We start from the raw sequence: 13522 nt of genomic DNA, 5'->3' as shown, positions 1-13522 counted from the left end.
ACGATGCTACATTTTAGGATTACGTATGCTCCAACAAGGTCCACTTGTGTGGATATCTACTTGCTGAAAACGAATCCCGGCGTAGCCAACCTCAACGTGATAGGCACGTTAGCTTAATCGAATAAAATAATTCGAAGTGGTCTGTATTCTGTAGCATCGTGCTACAGATGGCGTTTACCGCGCCATTTTTAGTATTTTCTAAGAAGAACTGATTGTTGATGTTGGTGACAGTGATAGAGATTCCCATGATAAGAGTGAATGTAAAAACTAACTATAAAACAAAAGCAATAGATTAATTTTTTCTTTTTGATAAGTCATGTTTTTACATTATTTTCTAGTACGCTACTGTCTTATCTGTATTAATACTATGATTTACGCCTACTGAAAGCTTATTTGTGTATCGGTTCCAAGTGACTTACCCAAATAGGTCATAAAATGGGCAAGTATCTGCGTGACCGCTCGCCAGCTTCCTTCGCCAGACCTGTACCTACATGTACTTTACACTGTATGATACTTAGGTACGTAATTCTGGACATATAACTTAATTAAACGAACATTGTATGTAAATTACATGGTACATATTCAAGTATCCACATGTTATATAATTAGTGCAATTGTAATACCGGAATTTATACTATGACACCATTACTGGGTTTCTAAATGGAATTGTGATTTTTTTTACACATGGGTCGAATCTATGAATGAATGAATGAAATAACTTCAATAAATTAGGCAGGTTTAGGTCAGGTTAGTACATGGTTTGGTTGGGTTGGGTTAAAGAATTTTTTCACCCCAACCCAAAAAAGTTAAAACATATCAAAATTATGCGAAAAACTAAACTTTCTTTTTTGTTTAATTGATATATCACACAATACATACAATGATATGTAAGGGAAAAGTCGAATATAAAGGTAGGAAATGAAAAATTAGACGATGTGGCTGATTTTCGGGATCTAGAAAGTCAGATAACTCACGATGGAAATAGCAGTAAGGATATAAAACAGAGAATGCCGTACGGTCGAGTTACCTTCAATAAAGTCATTCCTGTGCTCGTTATTAATGGTTAATTTAGAGATTCGAAGAACATTGTTAAAAGTGTATGTTTGGAGAGCGGTGTTGTACGGGTGTGAAACATGGACGATGGGTGCGGCGGAAAAGAAAGGGTTAGAAGCGTTCGAAATGTGGTGTTACAGACGAATGATGAGGATACCGTGGATAAAGAAGGTTATAAATAGGAGGTATTAGAAAGAATAGGAGAACAGAGGTCCCTACGGAAGTTAATAAACAATAGACGAGATAGGTAGATTAGATTACTGTTCGCAAATAGTTAAGGATGTGGGATGTCCTAGTTTTAAGGAAATGCGAAGATTAGCTCAGGATAGGAAAAAGTGAAAGTCTAACCAGTCTTAAGACTGACGACCTTATGATAGTGATGATCTCAAATTGTTAAACATTTACATTAACTCTATCTAATTGATATATTTTCAAAAAACGTTGCTAATACATCTCAGTTATATTAGAACTGTTTATCACTTGCTCTTGCTATTTTAAAGGCCTACGATTAATAATAGAAATTTTTCTCTTTAACTACCTGGGTTTGCAGATAACATTGCTACGATCTGAATGAAACCTTATAAAATTCTAGAGGTCTTCCTGCTTTTGTTATGTTTATTGTAATAGTTTCAGAATTAAACATTTAAGGTAACACTTCAAAGGATGATGCTGCCAATAAAAATGAGTTACATCTCATTAAAAACAGGTCTGAAATCCTTAATAAGAAGTTATTCAAAAGATAATTAATTTTTTTATACCAGCCTTTTTGCAAAACATAAGGATTAAAAAAATTGAATTTCTTGTGCAGGAATTACTTATGATTACTTTTTACGCACGCATTAGTCCCTTAAGCTTGAAGAATCATTGTTTCGTTCGCCAGTTCTTTCAAAATTTCTTTTATTAGAAAACAAACGCAGATGGCATTTTAATTACCATCCCCGACTTCCCCTCGATCTACTTTGAATTCTTCTGGCGAAATTTATCTGAGTTTCGAGCAAATGAACTTTTCTAATTAACTAAACTGACTTGTGGACGGATCGATTTGACGTGCTAATTAAAAGCAAACCTCTTCGGTGAAATTACGACTTTTACTTCCCTAAGGCAATTACTGACAATGTAAAATTATAATTTTAGTGTGAAACGCTCGGCAAAATTTAAATAAAACATAAAATACCATCAAAACCGTCTCGTACCATGCGAGATGAGTACCGCGTCGCTAATACCTCTTCTTAGTGCCAAAAGAACATGTTGATTTAAAATGTTAGGTTAGGAAACAAAATAACTTAAATAAACTTACCCAATAACTACAACAAGGATAGTAGGGACTAGGAGCTTGAATTACGTTCAATCTCATAGGTAAAAATCCTTATTTTATTATTTCTACGCCACTGTCTCCTTTTATGTATATTGCTAGGTTAGGATTGGGTTACGTAGAAATAATGGCTATATTTTCATACTTCTCTGAATTGCATATTGGTGCTATAAAGCAAAGAAAGAATGTTATGCACCAAGGATAAATGGTATGCATCAGGAAGGGTTGAAAGGTTAGGTTATAGAATAGGTTTCTCTAATTGACTTCGAGAGTGTTGTCTTTCCCTACCGTGACCATATGATTCGTCCAAAATTGGATGGGTTCCTTCAACTCATTCTAGTTTTTAACGCTACCCTCTTTTTGTTAATTCAAAGTTCGCTTTGAAAACGTGTTCTTTTTACTGAAGTTTACTAATTATCAATCGTTTACTATTAATTCGCAAAACACTTGTGCTTGCTTCAAGCTAAAAATAATCCAATATAATCCAGTTTATAAAAACGGAAGAGGGCGAGGCGAATTCGTAAAGTTAAAATATGTTGAACGAAGGCAGTTCAGGAAAAGTTTGCAGAATGGCATTTCTTTCGCATACGTTTATTTTGTTTTGCTGGCAGCTGTAATTCGGGTAGCTTTTAGAGTTTAGAAGGTAAACCCTTGGCCTGTTCAAACTTTTAACTGCAAACGTCGGTTGCATTTTAATCGTTTGACATTCTAGCAGAAAATGTAAACTGCTCTATTATTCACGGCTCACAATCATTCAATCATGTAACACGAGAGCTTAAAATATATATATACTATTACATAATTTCCTATTTAGGTCACTGGTACAAAGTTAGTGCCTATTTACATCCAAATTGTTTACTTAAAATTACAAACTAACAGGTCAATTGAAAAGTCCCCGGCCTAAAATAGTAAAACACATTTTTTTTGCAAAATTCGTTTTTTTTATTCAACATAATTCCCTTCAAGGGTGATACACTGATTATAGCGATCCTCCAACTTTTCGATACCATTTTTGTAGTACGATTTGTCCTTTGCTTCAAAATAGGCCTCAGTTTCGGCGATCACCTCTTCATTCGACGAAAATTTTTTCCCAACGAGCATTCTTTTGAGATCTGAGAACAGGAAGTAGTCGCTGGGGGCCAGATCTGGAGAATACGGTGGATGCGGAAGCAATTCGAAGCCCAATTCATGAATTTTTGCCATCGTTTTCACTGACTTGTGAGACGGTGCATTGTCTTGGTGAAGCAGGACTTTCTTTTTCTGCAAATGCGGTCGTTTCTCGGCGATTTCGTCCTTCAAACGGTCCAATAACGCTATGTAATAGTCGCTGTTGATGGTCCTTCCTTTTTCAAGGTAGTCAATGAAAATTATTCCACGCGCATCCCAAAATACAGACGCCATAACCTTGCCAGCCGACTGTTGCGTTTTTGCACGCTTTGGAGCGGGTTCATCGTGTGCAGTCCACTCCGATGACTGTCGATTGGACTTCGGAGTGAAATGATGGAGCCATGTTTCATCCATTGTCACATATCGACGCAAAAACTCGGGTTTATTACGCGTGATCATCTTCAAACACTGCTCTGAATCATCAACTCGTCGTTGTTTTTGGTCAAAAGTGAGCTCGCGCGGCACCCACTTTGCACAGAGCTTTCTCATACCCAAATATTCGTGAATGATGTGATGTATACGTTCCGTTGATATCTGTAGAGTGTCTGCTATTTCATTCAATTTCAATTTACGGTCATTCAAAATCATTTTGTGGATTTTTTTAATGTTTTCGTCCGTAACAGCCTCTTTTGGGCGTCCACTGCGTTCACCGTCTTCGGTGCTCATTTCACCACGTCTAAACTTAGCATACCAATCCTTGATGGTTGATTTTCCTGGGGCAGTGTCCGGAAATTCGTTATCAAGCCAAGTTTTTGCTTCAACTGTATTTTTTCCCTTCAAAAAGCAATATTTTATCAACACGCGAAATTCCTTTTTATCCATTTTTTTCACAATAACAAAAGTTGCTTCACTAAAAATGCTATAATTCACAAACTAATGATCCGACAGCCGTAACTGAAAATCATATGGATTTAGTTCTGGTGCCGCCATTTGTGTCAGGCCGGGGACTTTTCAATTGACCCTAGTAAAACCTATCACTGGAGTTGTAGGTCATTTAGCATCAATGGTACCTAAGTAACGTAAAAAATAAGATTCAAATTCAGAACAATCGAACCGAAAGACCTAGAGCTTCCCGTGATAAAAATGTTCAGTCTCTCAGAGTCTCTGAAAGCGAAGCTCGAGTTTCCGTCTTTCATCGAGTCTCTCTGGTGTCGCTGAGAGAGACTGTCGAGAGACTGTCAAAAAAACTGTGTAGCGTCTCTGAACGAGAGACTCGAGTCGCTCTTAGAGAAATTCTCATTTCGTATTCAGTCTCTGAACGAGAGACTCTAATCTCTCAATTTTTCAGTTCTATTCATTCAGTCTCTCTGTGAGAGACTCGAATCTCTGAATTAACAATTTTATCATTCGAGTCTCATACGGAGACGGTGAGAGATCCATAAAAACACCTAGGCAATAACTAAGAGACTGTGAGAGACGCTCTCAGAGACGCTGAAAGACTCTGAGAGACTGAAAATTTTTGTCTAGGGTTTAGACCATTGTTTAGTATTCGGAAGGATCCGGTTCGAATCTGGATACGTTTGCCCTGGTCCAAGTTTTGTTGTGGTTTCCTTGGATCACTTAGACATTTCACAGATAATCTTTTATTCTCTTCTATCTTCATTTCGTCCATCTCATCATTTACCCCAATCACCATTCCGATTACTCCTAGAAGGAGACTGAAGAGGTCCTTTTGCCCTACAGTCTCCAGCGTAGGAAGGAGGATCTGTCCGCCCACTCACCAGCCGAAACACCCAAAGAGAACAAATCAGTCAGGGTGGTGAGGCGGATGTCCGTTTTCATTTATCCCAACAGTTACAAGTTCCCTGTAATATTAAGCCTTCCCCACAAGTATACAATAAACTCAACAAATAAATTTTTTACACGTTTAATTATTTGTGAAATATCTTTAAATTCTTATTTCAATTGTTTTAAATATATTTCTTACTTTTAATTATTTATTAATCTTAAAGTAAGGATTAAATGAAAAGTAGAGTACATTAGCGATTTAGCCTCCAAGAGATAGATAAAGGATTTTGATACAAATAGTGCGAGAAGATGAAGAGAAGTAAAGAGTGATATAAATTACCAGTGATATGAATAATGTGATTGTACGGTAAATAATTATAGGTATTAGTGCGGTGCTTTCCAGCACTAAATAAATCGCTTAGAATATATATCTACATATAAGAGACTTGTACAAATAAGTAGTTATCTCTTCTCGAACATTTGTTACAATATTAATTTACAAGAGTTTCACTTTAAAGTATTATTATTATCTAAGGGAATTATTCAACAAATATCTCATAACAAACACAAACATAGCCAGCTAAAAATACCCTAAAACTCCCCCACATTTTGAATGAACAGTTTATTGAACTTTCTAGAGATAAACAGTGGTATATAGAGAAAGAAATGGAAAGTTTTTTTTGACAAGGAAATGCTTCTGTTTGCGTTGGAACGTTAAATCTACATAACAGAAATGGAGTTTCCTTGTTATACAATGTTAACAGCACTTCTAACTTCTTAACTGCTATGCAAAGTTAAAATCACTTTTTACAAACGAAAGGAATTCACACAGAAAGATAACAATACTCAGCGCAATTTTAAAAAAACGAGGTATTTTTTATGAGTTACATTTTCAGTAGGAAATAGTTTTTTGTTAAAGACACGACAAATTAAAATTTTCAGTTTACTTATCTACATATTGTTGACATGCCGGAATATAATTCAATAGAACTACACATTTGTGCTATTTGATCAATTTCAAATAGATACAATAAATAAAGATACTTCATAACAGCAAACAAACTAATAAATAATTTAGTTGTATATTATATGAAACTCCCGAGATAAAAATGTTCAGTCTCTCAGAGTCTCTGAAAGCGAGGCTCGAGTCTCCGTCTTTCATCGAGTCTCTCTGTCGAGAGACTGTCAAAAAAACTGTGTAGCGTCTCTGAACGAGAGAATCGAGGTTCTCGTAGAGAGATCTTAATTTCGTATCCAGTCTCTGAACGAGAGACTCCAATCTCTGAATTAACAATTATGTTGTTCGAGTCTCTCATACAGAGACTTAGAGAGATCCATAAAAACACCTAGGCAATAACTCAGAGACTGTAAAAGACTGACTGTGAGAGACGCTGAAAGACTCTGAAAGACTCTGAGAGACTGGAGAGAGACCGAGAATTTTTGTCTAGGACTGATATTAGGTATTTAAATAAAGTCTAATTTCAATTTCTTTTTTTCCAGCATGTGATATGAACGTTCACAAGAGATGTGAAGAAAGTGTTCCAAATTTGTGCGGCTGTGATCATACCGAAAGGAGAGGCAGAATCCAACTCAAAATTAATTGCGTAGGAAATAAGCTTACTATTGAAGGTAAGAAAACTTTTTTGTACACAATTAAGTGTTTGTTGGTTCCTTTAACTTGTTTTATTATCAACACTCTTTTTGTTCTGGCCAACATTAGTATCTAATTACGGAATTTATCATAACGATGATGTTTTGACTCGTTAAAACTTAATATTTTTTTTTCTTAAAAAAAAAAGTTTTAGGTGTTTCATTCCCATCAGCCAGTAATGCTGGTGGGCGGGCAGTCCTTCTGGACTACACCGGAAGGTAGGGCGGAAGGCTCTCTTTTAGGAATCGTGGGAATGGGTGGGTGGTGGTTCGGGTGAGAAAGATGAGACGGACAAAATGAAGACAGGGGAGAATGAAGGATTATCTGTGGAATATTATTGCTCTAGCATTTACCTAAATGGAGTAAGGCAGACGGACCCGGAATCGAACCGACGTCCTTTCGAATGCTAAGCAATCGTGTTTTCGACCTTCTTAGGTCTCGTCAGCACGTCATAGACAGTCTTGTTTTTTTTTTCTTTAAATAGGTGGAAAACACTTATACTTTTTAACCGACTTCAAAAAAGGAGAATGTTCTCAATTCGATTGCGTGTTTTTCTTTTGTATGTTCTTTATGCGATTTTTCTGCGAAATTATGAATTGATTTTGATGATTCTTTTTTTTTGTTTGGTAGGTCATACTTCAGGATAATCCCGTATAAATTTTATTGAGATTAATTCAGTGCGTTTTGAAAAAAATCAATAGAAGCAAAGAATATATATACACTAAAAATTGAAAAATAAAGTTAATTTTTAGAAAAAAACAAAAACCGACTTCAAGAATATGCCTACATGCACAAACAAACTAAAAAGTAGAAAATAATAGTTTAATTACTTCAAATCAAAGTGCGTTACAGAACAATCCACAAAATCATTGACACTTATGTACATTAACAATTTATAATCAGTTATTTTTGGTGTCGGTGCCAGTCAAAGTAAAAATTATCTTAATAGATACCTGCTCGATTAATCAATTAATATATGAAAGAGAAAGTAGAGATTAGTTAAAAGAAATTGGACGAAAATTTTGTTGCAAAGGAAGGATTAAACTGTCCCTCCTACTGACAGCGCAACTTCAAAAATTATTTATAAATTGCAAATGTGTATTATTAATGGTTTTGTCGATTGTTCTGTAATGCACTTTGCTTTGAAGTAATCAAAATAATATTTTCTACAACAAGAAATCAGAGTCAAATAGGTATGGGCAAAAAGTTTTTATTCTAGTAAAACCACACGTACGTTTCGCCTCTGGTTTGAATTTTTATCAAGTTTGCAATACAATCCCAAACCACAGGCGAAACGTCGGCGTGATTTTACTACAATAAACACTTTTTGGCCTTTTTTTGGCTCTGATTTCCTATTATTATTCTAAACTAAAGGGAAAGAAATGGAACATAATATTTTCTAGGTACTTTTTGTTTAAGTTTGTACATATAGGTATAGTCTTGAAGTTGGTTTTTGTTTTTTCTTCTCAAAATTAACTTTATATAGCAAATATTTACACAATAGTGTATTATCTATGAGATGAAAAAAAACTTCCATTTCATGGAGTTTACATTTTACTTGTTTCTACTGGCTGTAATCTGACAGATTTATCATATCATTTCCTCTAATTTGTCTATAAAATCCACTTTCTACAATTATACTTCCAATTTTCTTAAAATGGCCTCCTGTAGTTTATCACATATTCTACCAATTAAAGATTACCTACACATTCGAGCAATAGGCAAACAAATTCGTATCAGCAATTCGCTCCTCCCTATTAAAAACTAATACGGCAAATACTGCTTCCTGCGACTAATTAGTAAACTAATTGAAAATTAATAGCGACAAGCTACTTATGTTCTCCTAATACTAAATCGCAAATATTTCACTCAACTATAATAAAAAAACTAAACAAAAAATGTACCATTACGCAGTGCCGACTTTAAAGGAGATGCTTCAAATAATTTTTATTGAAAATATGCATAAGGACTGGTATTAAGAATACCGTAATTACCTTCAATGAGTTTTTTACGCACTTTAATGATAAAAAAACGAAAAAAATATTTTACTATTAGGAGACTGTGACACCACGGGCCTTGAAGTAACTTACCCGACCAGAATTTATAAGGGGCATGCCCCATATTATAAAGTGACCATATTTTTTTTGTCAAAGCGGGACGTCTGTTGTAAAAAAATTGTTATTTTACAAGTTTTTTTATTGAAAAAGGGTAAAGTATGTTACATTACTTCTAGATAGGCTGTATTTTATATTTGTCGGCTGAATAAATCTTTTTTAAAACCTCTGGATTCGTTTTTAGGTACGAATAGACCTCAGTACACGATTTATGTTAATCTTTGTAATCAAAATGACTTTCAATACTGAGACGTTTAACTGTGCTTTTTTTACTCGTCGCGTTGTGACGTAGGTACAAAGTAATTGTAAATTAAATTATATTTGGTCTGTTTGCGAAAGCGGGATTTTTATGCCCTCGCTGGGGACAGCGGGACGGACAGCTTGAAAGCGGGACTGTCCCGCTCAAAGCGGTACCTATGGTCACCTTACTCATATAGCGTGCGGACCTCATGTGACTAATGAGGAGGGACATACAGATAATAGGGATTTCCCTGTAGATTCGTCGTGAAAATCCCACCAAAAAAAGTGGTGATACTAAAATGAAGATTGTCTCATGGGTTTTTCATATGGGTATTAAGGGGCAAACCTAAAACATGTAAAAACTTACAATTAAAATAAACAGTTAACCTTATAAGGGATCGATGAGGCAAATCCGTTTGAAAATACTCCCGATAAAATTAAAAAACTTATAAAAATATGGTAACAATCCCATTGCCCAATTATGTTGTCGTTTCAATGAAATCTGAACCAACAAGTGTACCTGGTGATATGTATTATTATTATAAGAAAACTGAAACCAGACGCATCAAGTCGAACAACAGTAAAACGATTGCAATTTAAAGTGTTATTGACTACAAAAGAGCCCAATAAAACAATCTTATTTAAGAGCAAACAAATTTTACAAATAAGTGATGTATGTATGTATATATAAGTGTATTGTGGAAAACTACTACGAAAAAGAAAATCCCTTTATACATATCCATGCGATGCTAAATATTCAGAAATGTACCTATAGTTTCTGTAAACAATGAAAATATTATTACCTGTAAAATCATATATGTTGATAAAAAAATTGTTTACGTTAATGTTGGTGATGAAAGTAAAGAAATAAAATGTGTTACCCCGTTGTTACATATGTAAAAAAAATGTTTCTCATTAGTAAAATATATTTCTCATTCAATTTTGTATTCTTTTCATTTATGATAAAGTTCATTTTTCCAAAAATTTTTAATGGGATAGCAATATTTTTCCTCGCGGGAGCCACATGGGGCTCACAAAGGGTGGTGTGCTACCCACTTAGGGACCCTACCTCCTCAAAATTCTAGTCGGGTATTTGCTAAAGGATATTTTTTAGAATTTTTAAACTTTAGAGGAGTAACTGTGTTCGGGAATTTACTACTTTGACAAATTCCTGCAATCGTAAGCGAGACACGTTATTTGGTATTTTTGTTCTTATTTTTTCAGTGTGCCAAGGAAGAAATTTGATACCAATGGATCCGAACGGATCTAGTGATCCCTACGTTAAACTAAAGCTCATTCCCGACACGGATGCAGTAAAGAAAAAAACCAAAACGATTCGGGCTTCGTTGAATCCTGTTTGGAACGAGACTATCACTTTGTAAGTCTATTTAGCAATTAACTTATACTTACAGAATCTTTACAGTTATAAGAAAATTTTAATTAGACGAAAAGCGCTATTTTATTATGAAAATTATAATATGTAAACTCTGAGTTAACTAAAGTGGCGGCTCATGCAATAAAACTGTTAACAATAGACCACTTTTGTTCATGCCTAAGTGCAATTACAACTTTATGATACCATTCAAACGAAATACGTTTTATATTCTGTTAAGTATCTACCTGTGCTTACAGAAGTCAAAATAGTTTTAAAACTTTCACAAGAATGTATTCAAATGAATTTAACTGCTATGTTTTATGGAAATATGGGAGATACGCTGGTAGCATAACATTTTTGGTGGATTTCACCTGCAAAGATAAACTCAATAAGGGTTCTTGTGCCTTAACATTGTCACTAACTAATATTCGGGCCGCCCTTATTTCGGCGGATGTTCGCCATTCGACAAGATAAGCTTATAAATCTGTCCGTGGCAAATTCATCGTATGGGGCGCTCCCTTTAATGTAAAAAAACGGATTGTAGTTTAATTTTTATAAATCACAAAGTAAAGTAGATAATATGTTCACTTACTAACAGTATTATAATTATTGTGTGCATTTTTGGTTAATAATCTATCTAGTAAATTTTAACTTATAGAGCGTAGATGAGAAAAAAATGTTTTTAGCGAAATATTTATTATTAAAATCCTTTTTTCTGGCTTTCTGTTCAGCAAAAGTGTCACTGACAACATCAAACTTCAAATTACGTGTCACATAATTTTCGAGGGATAGAATAGCCAACTTGCGTAGTCAACAAAAATAGAAAGCGGGGATTGTCCGAGCATTAACTAGCTGGCGCCACCAAAGAAGTACATCGGCAAAAAAATGAACTTAAAACATTGGATACGTTCTAAATCTGAACGATATCTTTTTCTTTTGAATATGTTCAAATCAAATTTATTGGTATAATTCGTGTATATTCTTGAATTATTATCTAACTTAAATTGATGATTAAATACAAAATTAATATTTTTTACTANTGATTTTTACTCGTACCTAGTTGTGGTTGTCCTGGATCGGGATATTCACTGTTTTCGGGCTCTGCTATTTTAGCAAAATTTACAAATCATTGTAAAATTATTGATATATATATATATAATGTTTAGTCGTGACCCGAATAAATTTCATAAAAAGTTAGCACTCATTTGACAGTCATGAACATCCTTCAAAAATAGAAAGCAGGGATTTCCCAAGAATCACTAGGCTCCACCAACAAAGAAGTGCCGCTGCAAAACAATGAACTTAACGCAGTAGATGCGATATCTTCTTCTAATGAATGTGTTCAAATCTTGAAATTTATTTGTATATTTGGTGTATGTTCTTGAGTTAATACCTAACTTAAATTGATTAAATACAAAATCAATATTTTTTACTAAATTCTGAAATAAATGTATTTTGTGTCATCACAACCTCTCGGACTGGGGGTTCCCTCAGGCTGGCAGCCCATTTCATTTTTCCCATTCTTTATTGCTAGAACACTGGAGAGAGTATCAGAAACCTCTTTACATTCCATTTGAACCATTTAATACACCCTTAGTTCTTTTGACACTATCAAAAATAAATAAACGTTAAATATTTCTTTACACCTCGAATTAATTAACAAGATGTGTCTAATATAACAATATCCAATATGAAACACCAGTCTTATTGTTTTGGTTTCAAAATTTTAAAACAAGAAAATTAAAAATATGTATTTTGATTATCCTATAAGAAAAACCCATAAACTGAAGCATGATGTATTCGTTCACACCAGACTTCTGCCAAAATATATAGGTCATATTAATGCCTTGTGGTATACGTAGAAATAGTTTCTGTTGTTTTTATTAAGTTTGCTCAACTTAAATCTATTTCTCATTGTCAATTTAATTTTCTCATAAGGGTGACATTTTCAATTTAATAATCAGGATAGGTACGAATAATTTTTAGAATATTTTTTTTTACAAAAATACCAATCCCATTAGATTTAAAAAAACTCCGTGTTCGACTACAAAATTGCTACAGCTACGTTGTGCAATAAAAAGATATACGTAATAAATAAGTGCATTTCCTAGAGGAATAAAATTGTATTTGCTGAAAAAGAATTTTTCAATTACGTGAAAGGAATTGTTTGCCATTTCCGAAGGGAAATTTGTTATTTTTGTTTCAAATATTCTACTCTAATAAATATAAAACCACCTGGAGTTGTTCAGTTTCTGTGTTGTATCAACTGTGTAATACAAAATAATGTTTATTTTGTTTGGAAACTATTAGCTTCATCCACCATATAAGTGTATTGTGGAAAACTACTACGAAAAAGAAAATCCCTTTATACATATCCATGCGATGCTAAATATTCAGAAATGTACCTATAGTTTCTGTAAACAATGAAAATATTATTACCTGTAAAATCATATATGTTGATAAAAAAATGGTTTATTTAATGTTAGTGACGAAAGTAAAGAAATAATATGTGTTACCCCGTTGTTACATATGTAAAAAAATGTTTCTCATTAGTAAAATATATTTCTCATTCAATTTTGTATTCTTTTCATTTATGATAAAGTTCATTTTTCCAAAAATTTTTAATGGGATAGCAATATTTTTCCTCGCGGGAGCCACATGGGGCTCACAAAGGGTGGTGTGCTACCCACTTAGGGACCCTACCTCCTCAAAATTCTAGTCGGGTATTTGCTAAAGGATATTTTTTAGAATTTTTAAACTTTAGAGGAGTAACTGTGTTAGGGAATTTACTACTTTGACAAATTCCTGCAATCGTAAGCGAGACACGTTATTTGGTATTTTTGTTCTTATTTTTTCAGTGTGCCAAGGAAGAAATTTGATAC

At 34.0% G+C, this 13522-nt stretch overlaps 1 protein-coding gene across 3 annotated transcripts in view; it reads left to right on the top strand.

Moving 5' to 3' along the window:
• LOC108734078 (protein kinase C, brain isozyme) overlaps positions 1–13522 on the top strand; it is a 145760-nt gene that overhangs the window by 107342 nt on the left and 24896 nt on the right. For all 3 annotated transcript variants that reach the window (XM_018465473.2, XM_025981044.1, XM_025981045.1), the window contains 2 exons: positions 6761–6889; positions 10490–10643. In XM_018465473.2, coding sequence (XP_018320975.2) covers positions 6761–6889; positions 10490–10643 — 283 coding nt within the window. The remainder of the gene's footprint in view (positions 1–6760; positions 6890–10489; positions 10644–13522) is intronic.

Source organism: Agrilus planipennis, unplaced genomic scaffold (genome assembly GCF_000699045.2).
Source record: "Agrilus planipennis isolate EAB-ADULT unplaced genomic scaffold, Apla_2.0 scaffold10, whole genome shotgun sequence".
Taxonomy (NCBI): Eukaryota; Metazoa; Arthropoda; class Insecta; order Coleoptera; family Buprestidae; genus Agrilus; species Agrilus planipennis.
Note: the sequence above shows the minus strand (reverse complement) of the source record. Positions and strands in the feature narration are given on the sequence as shown.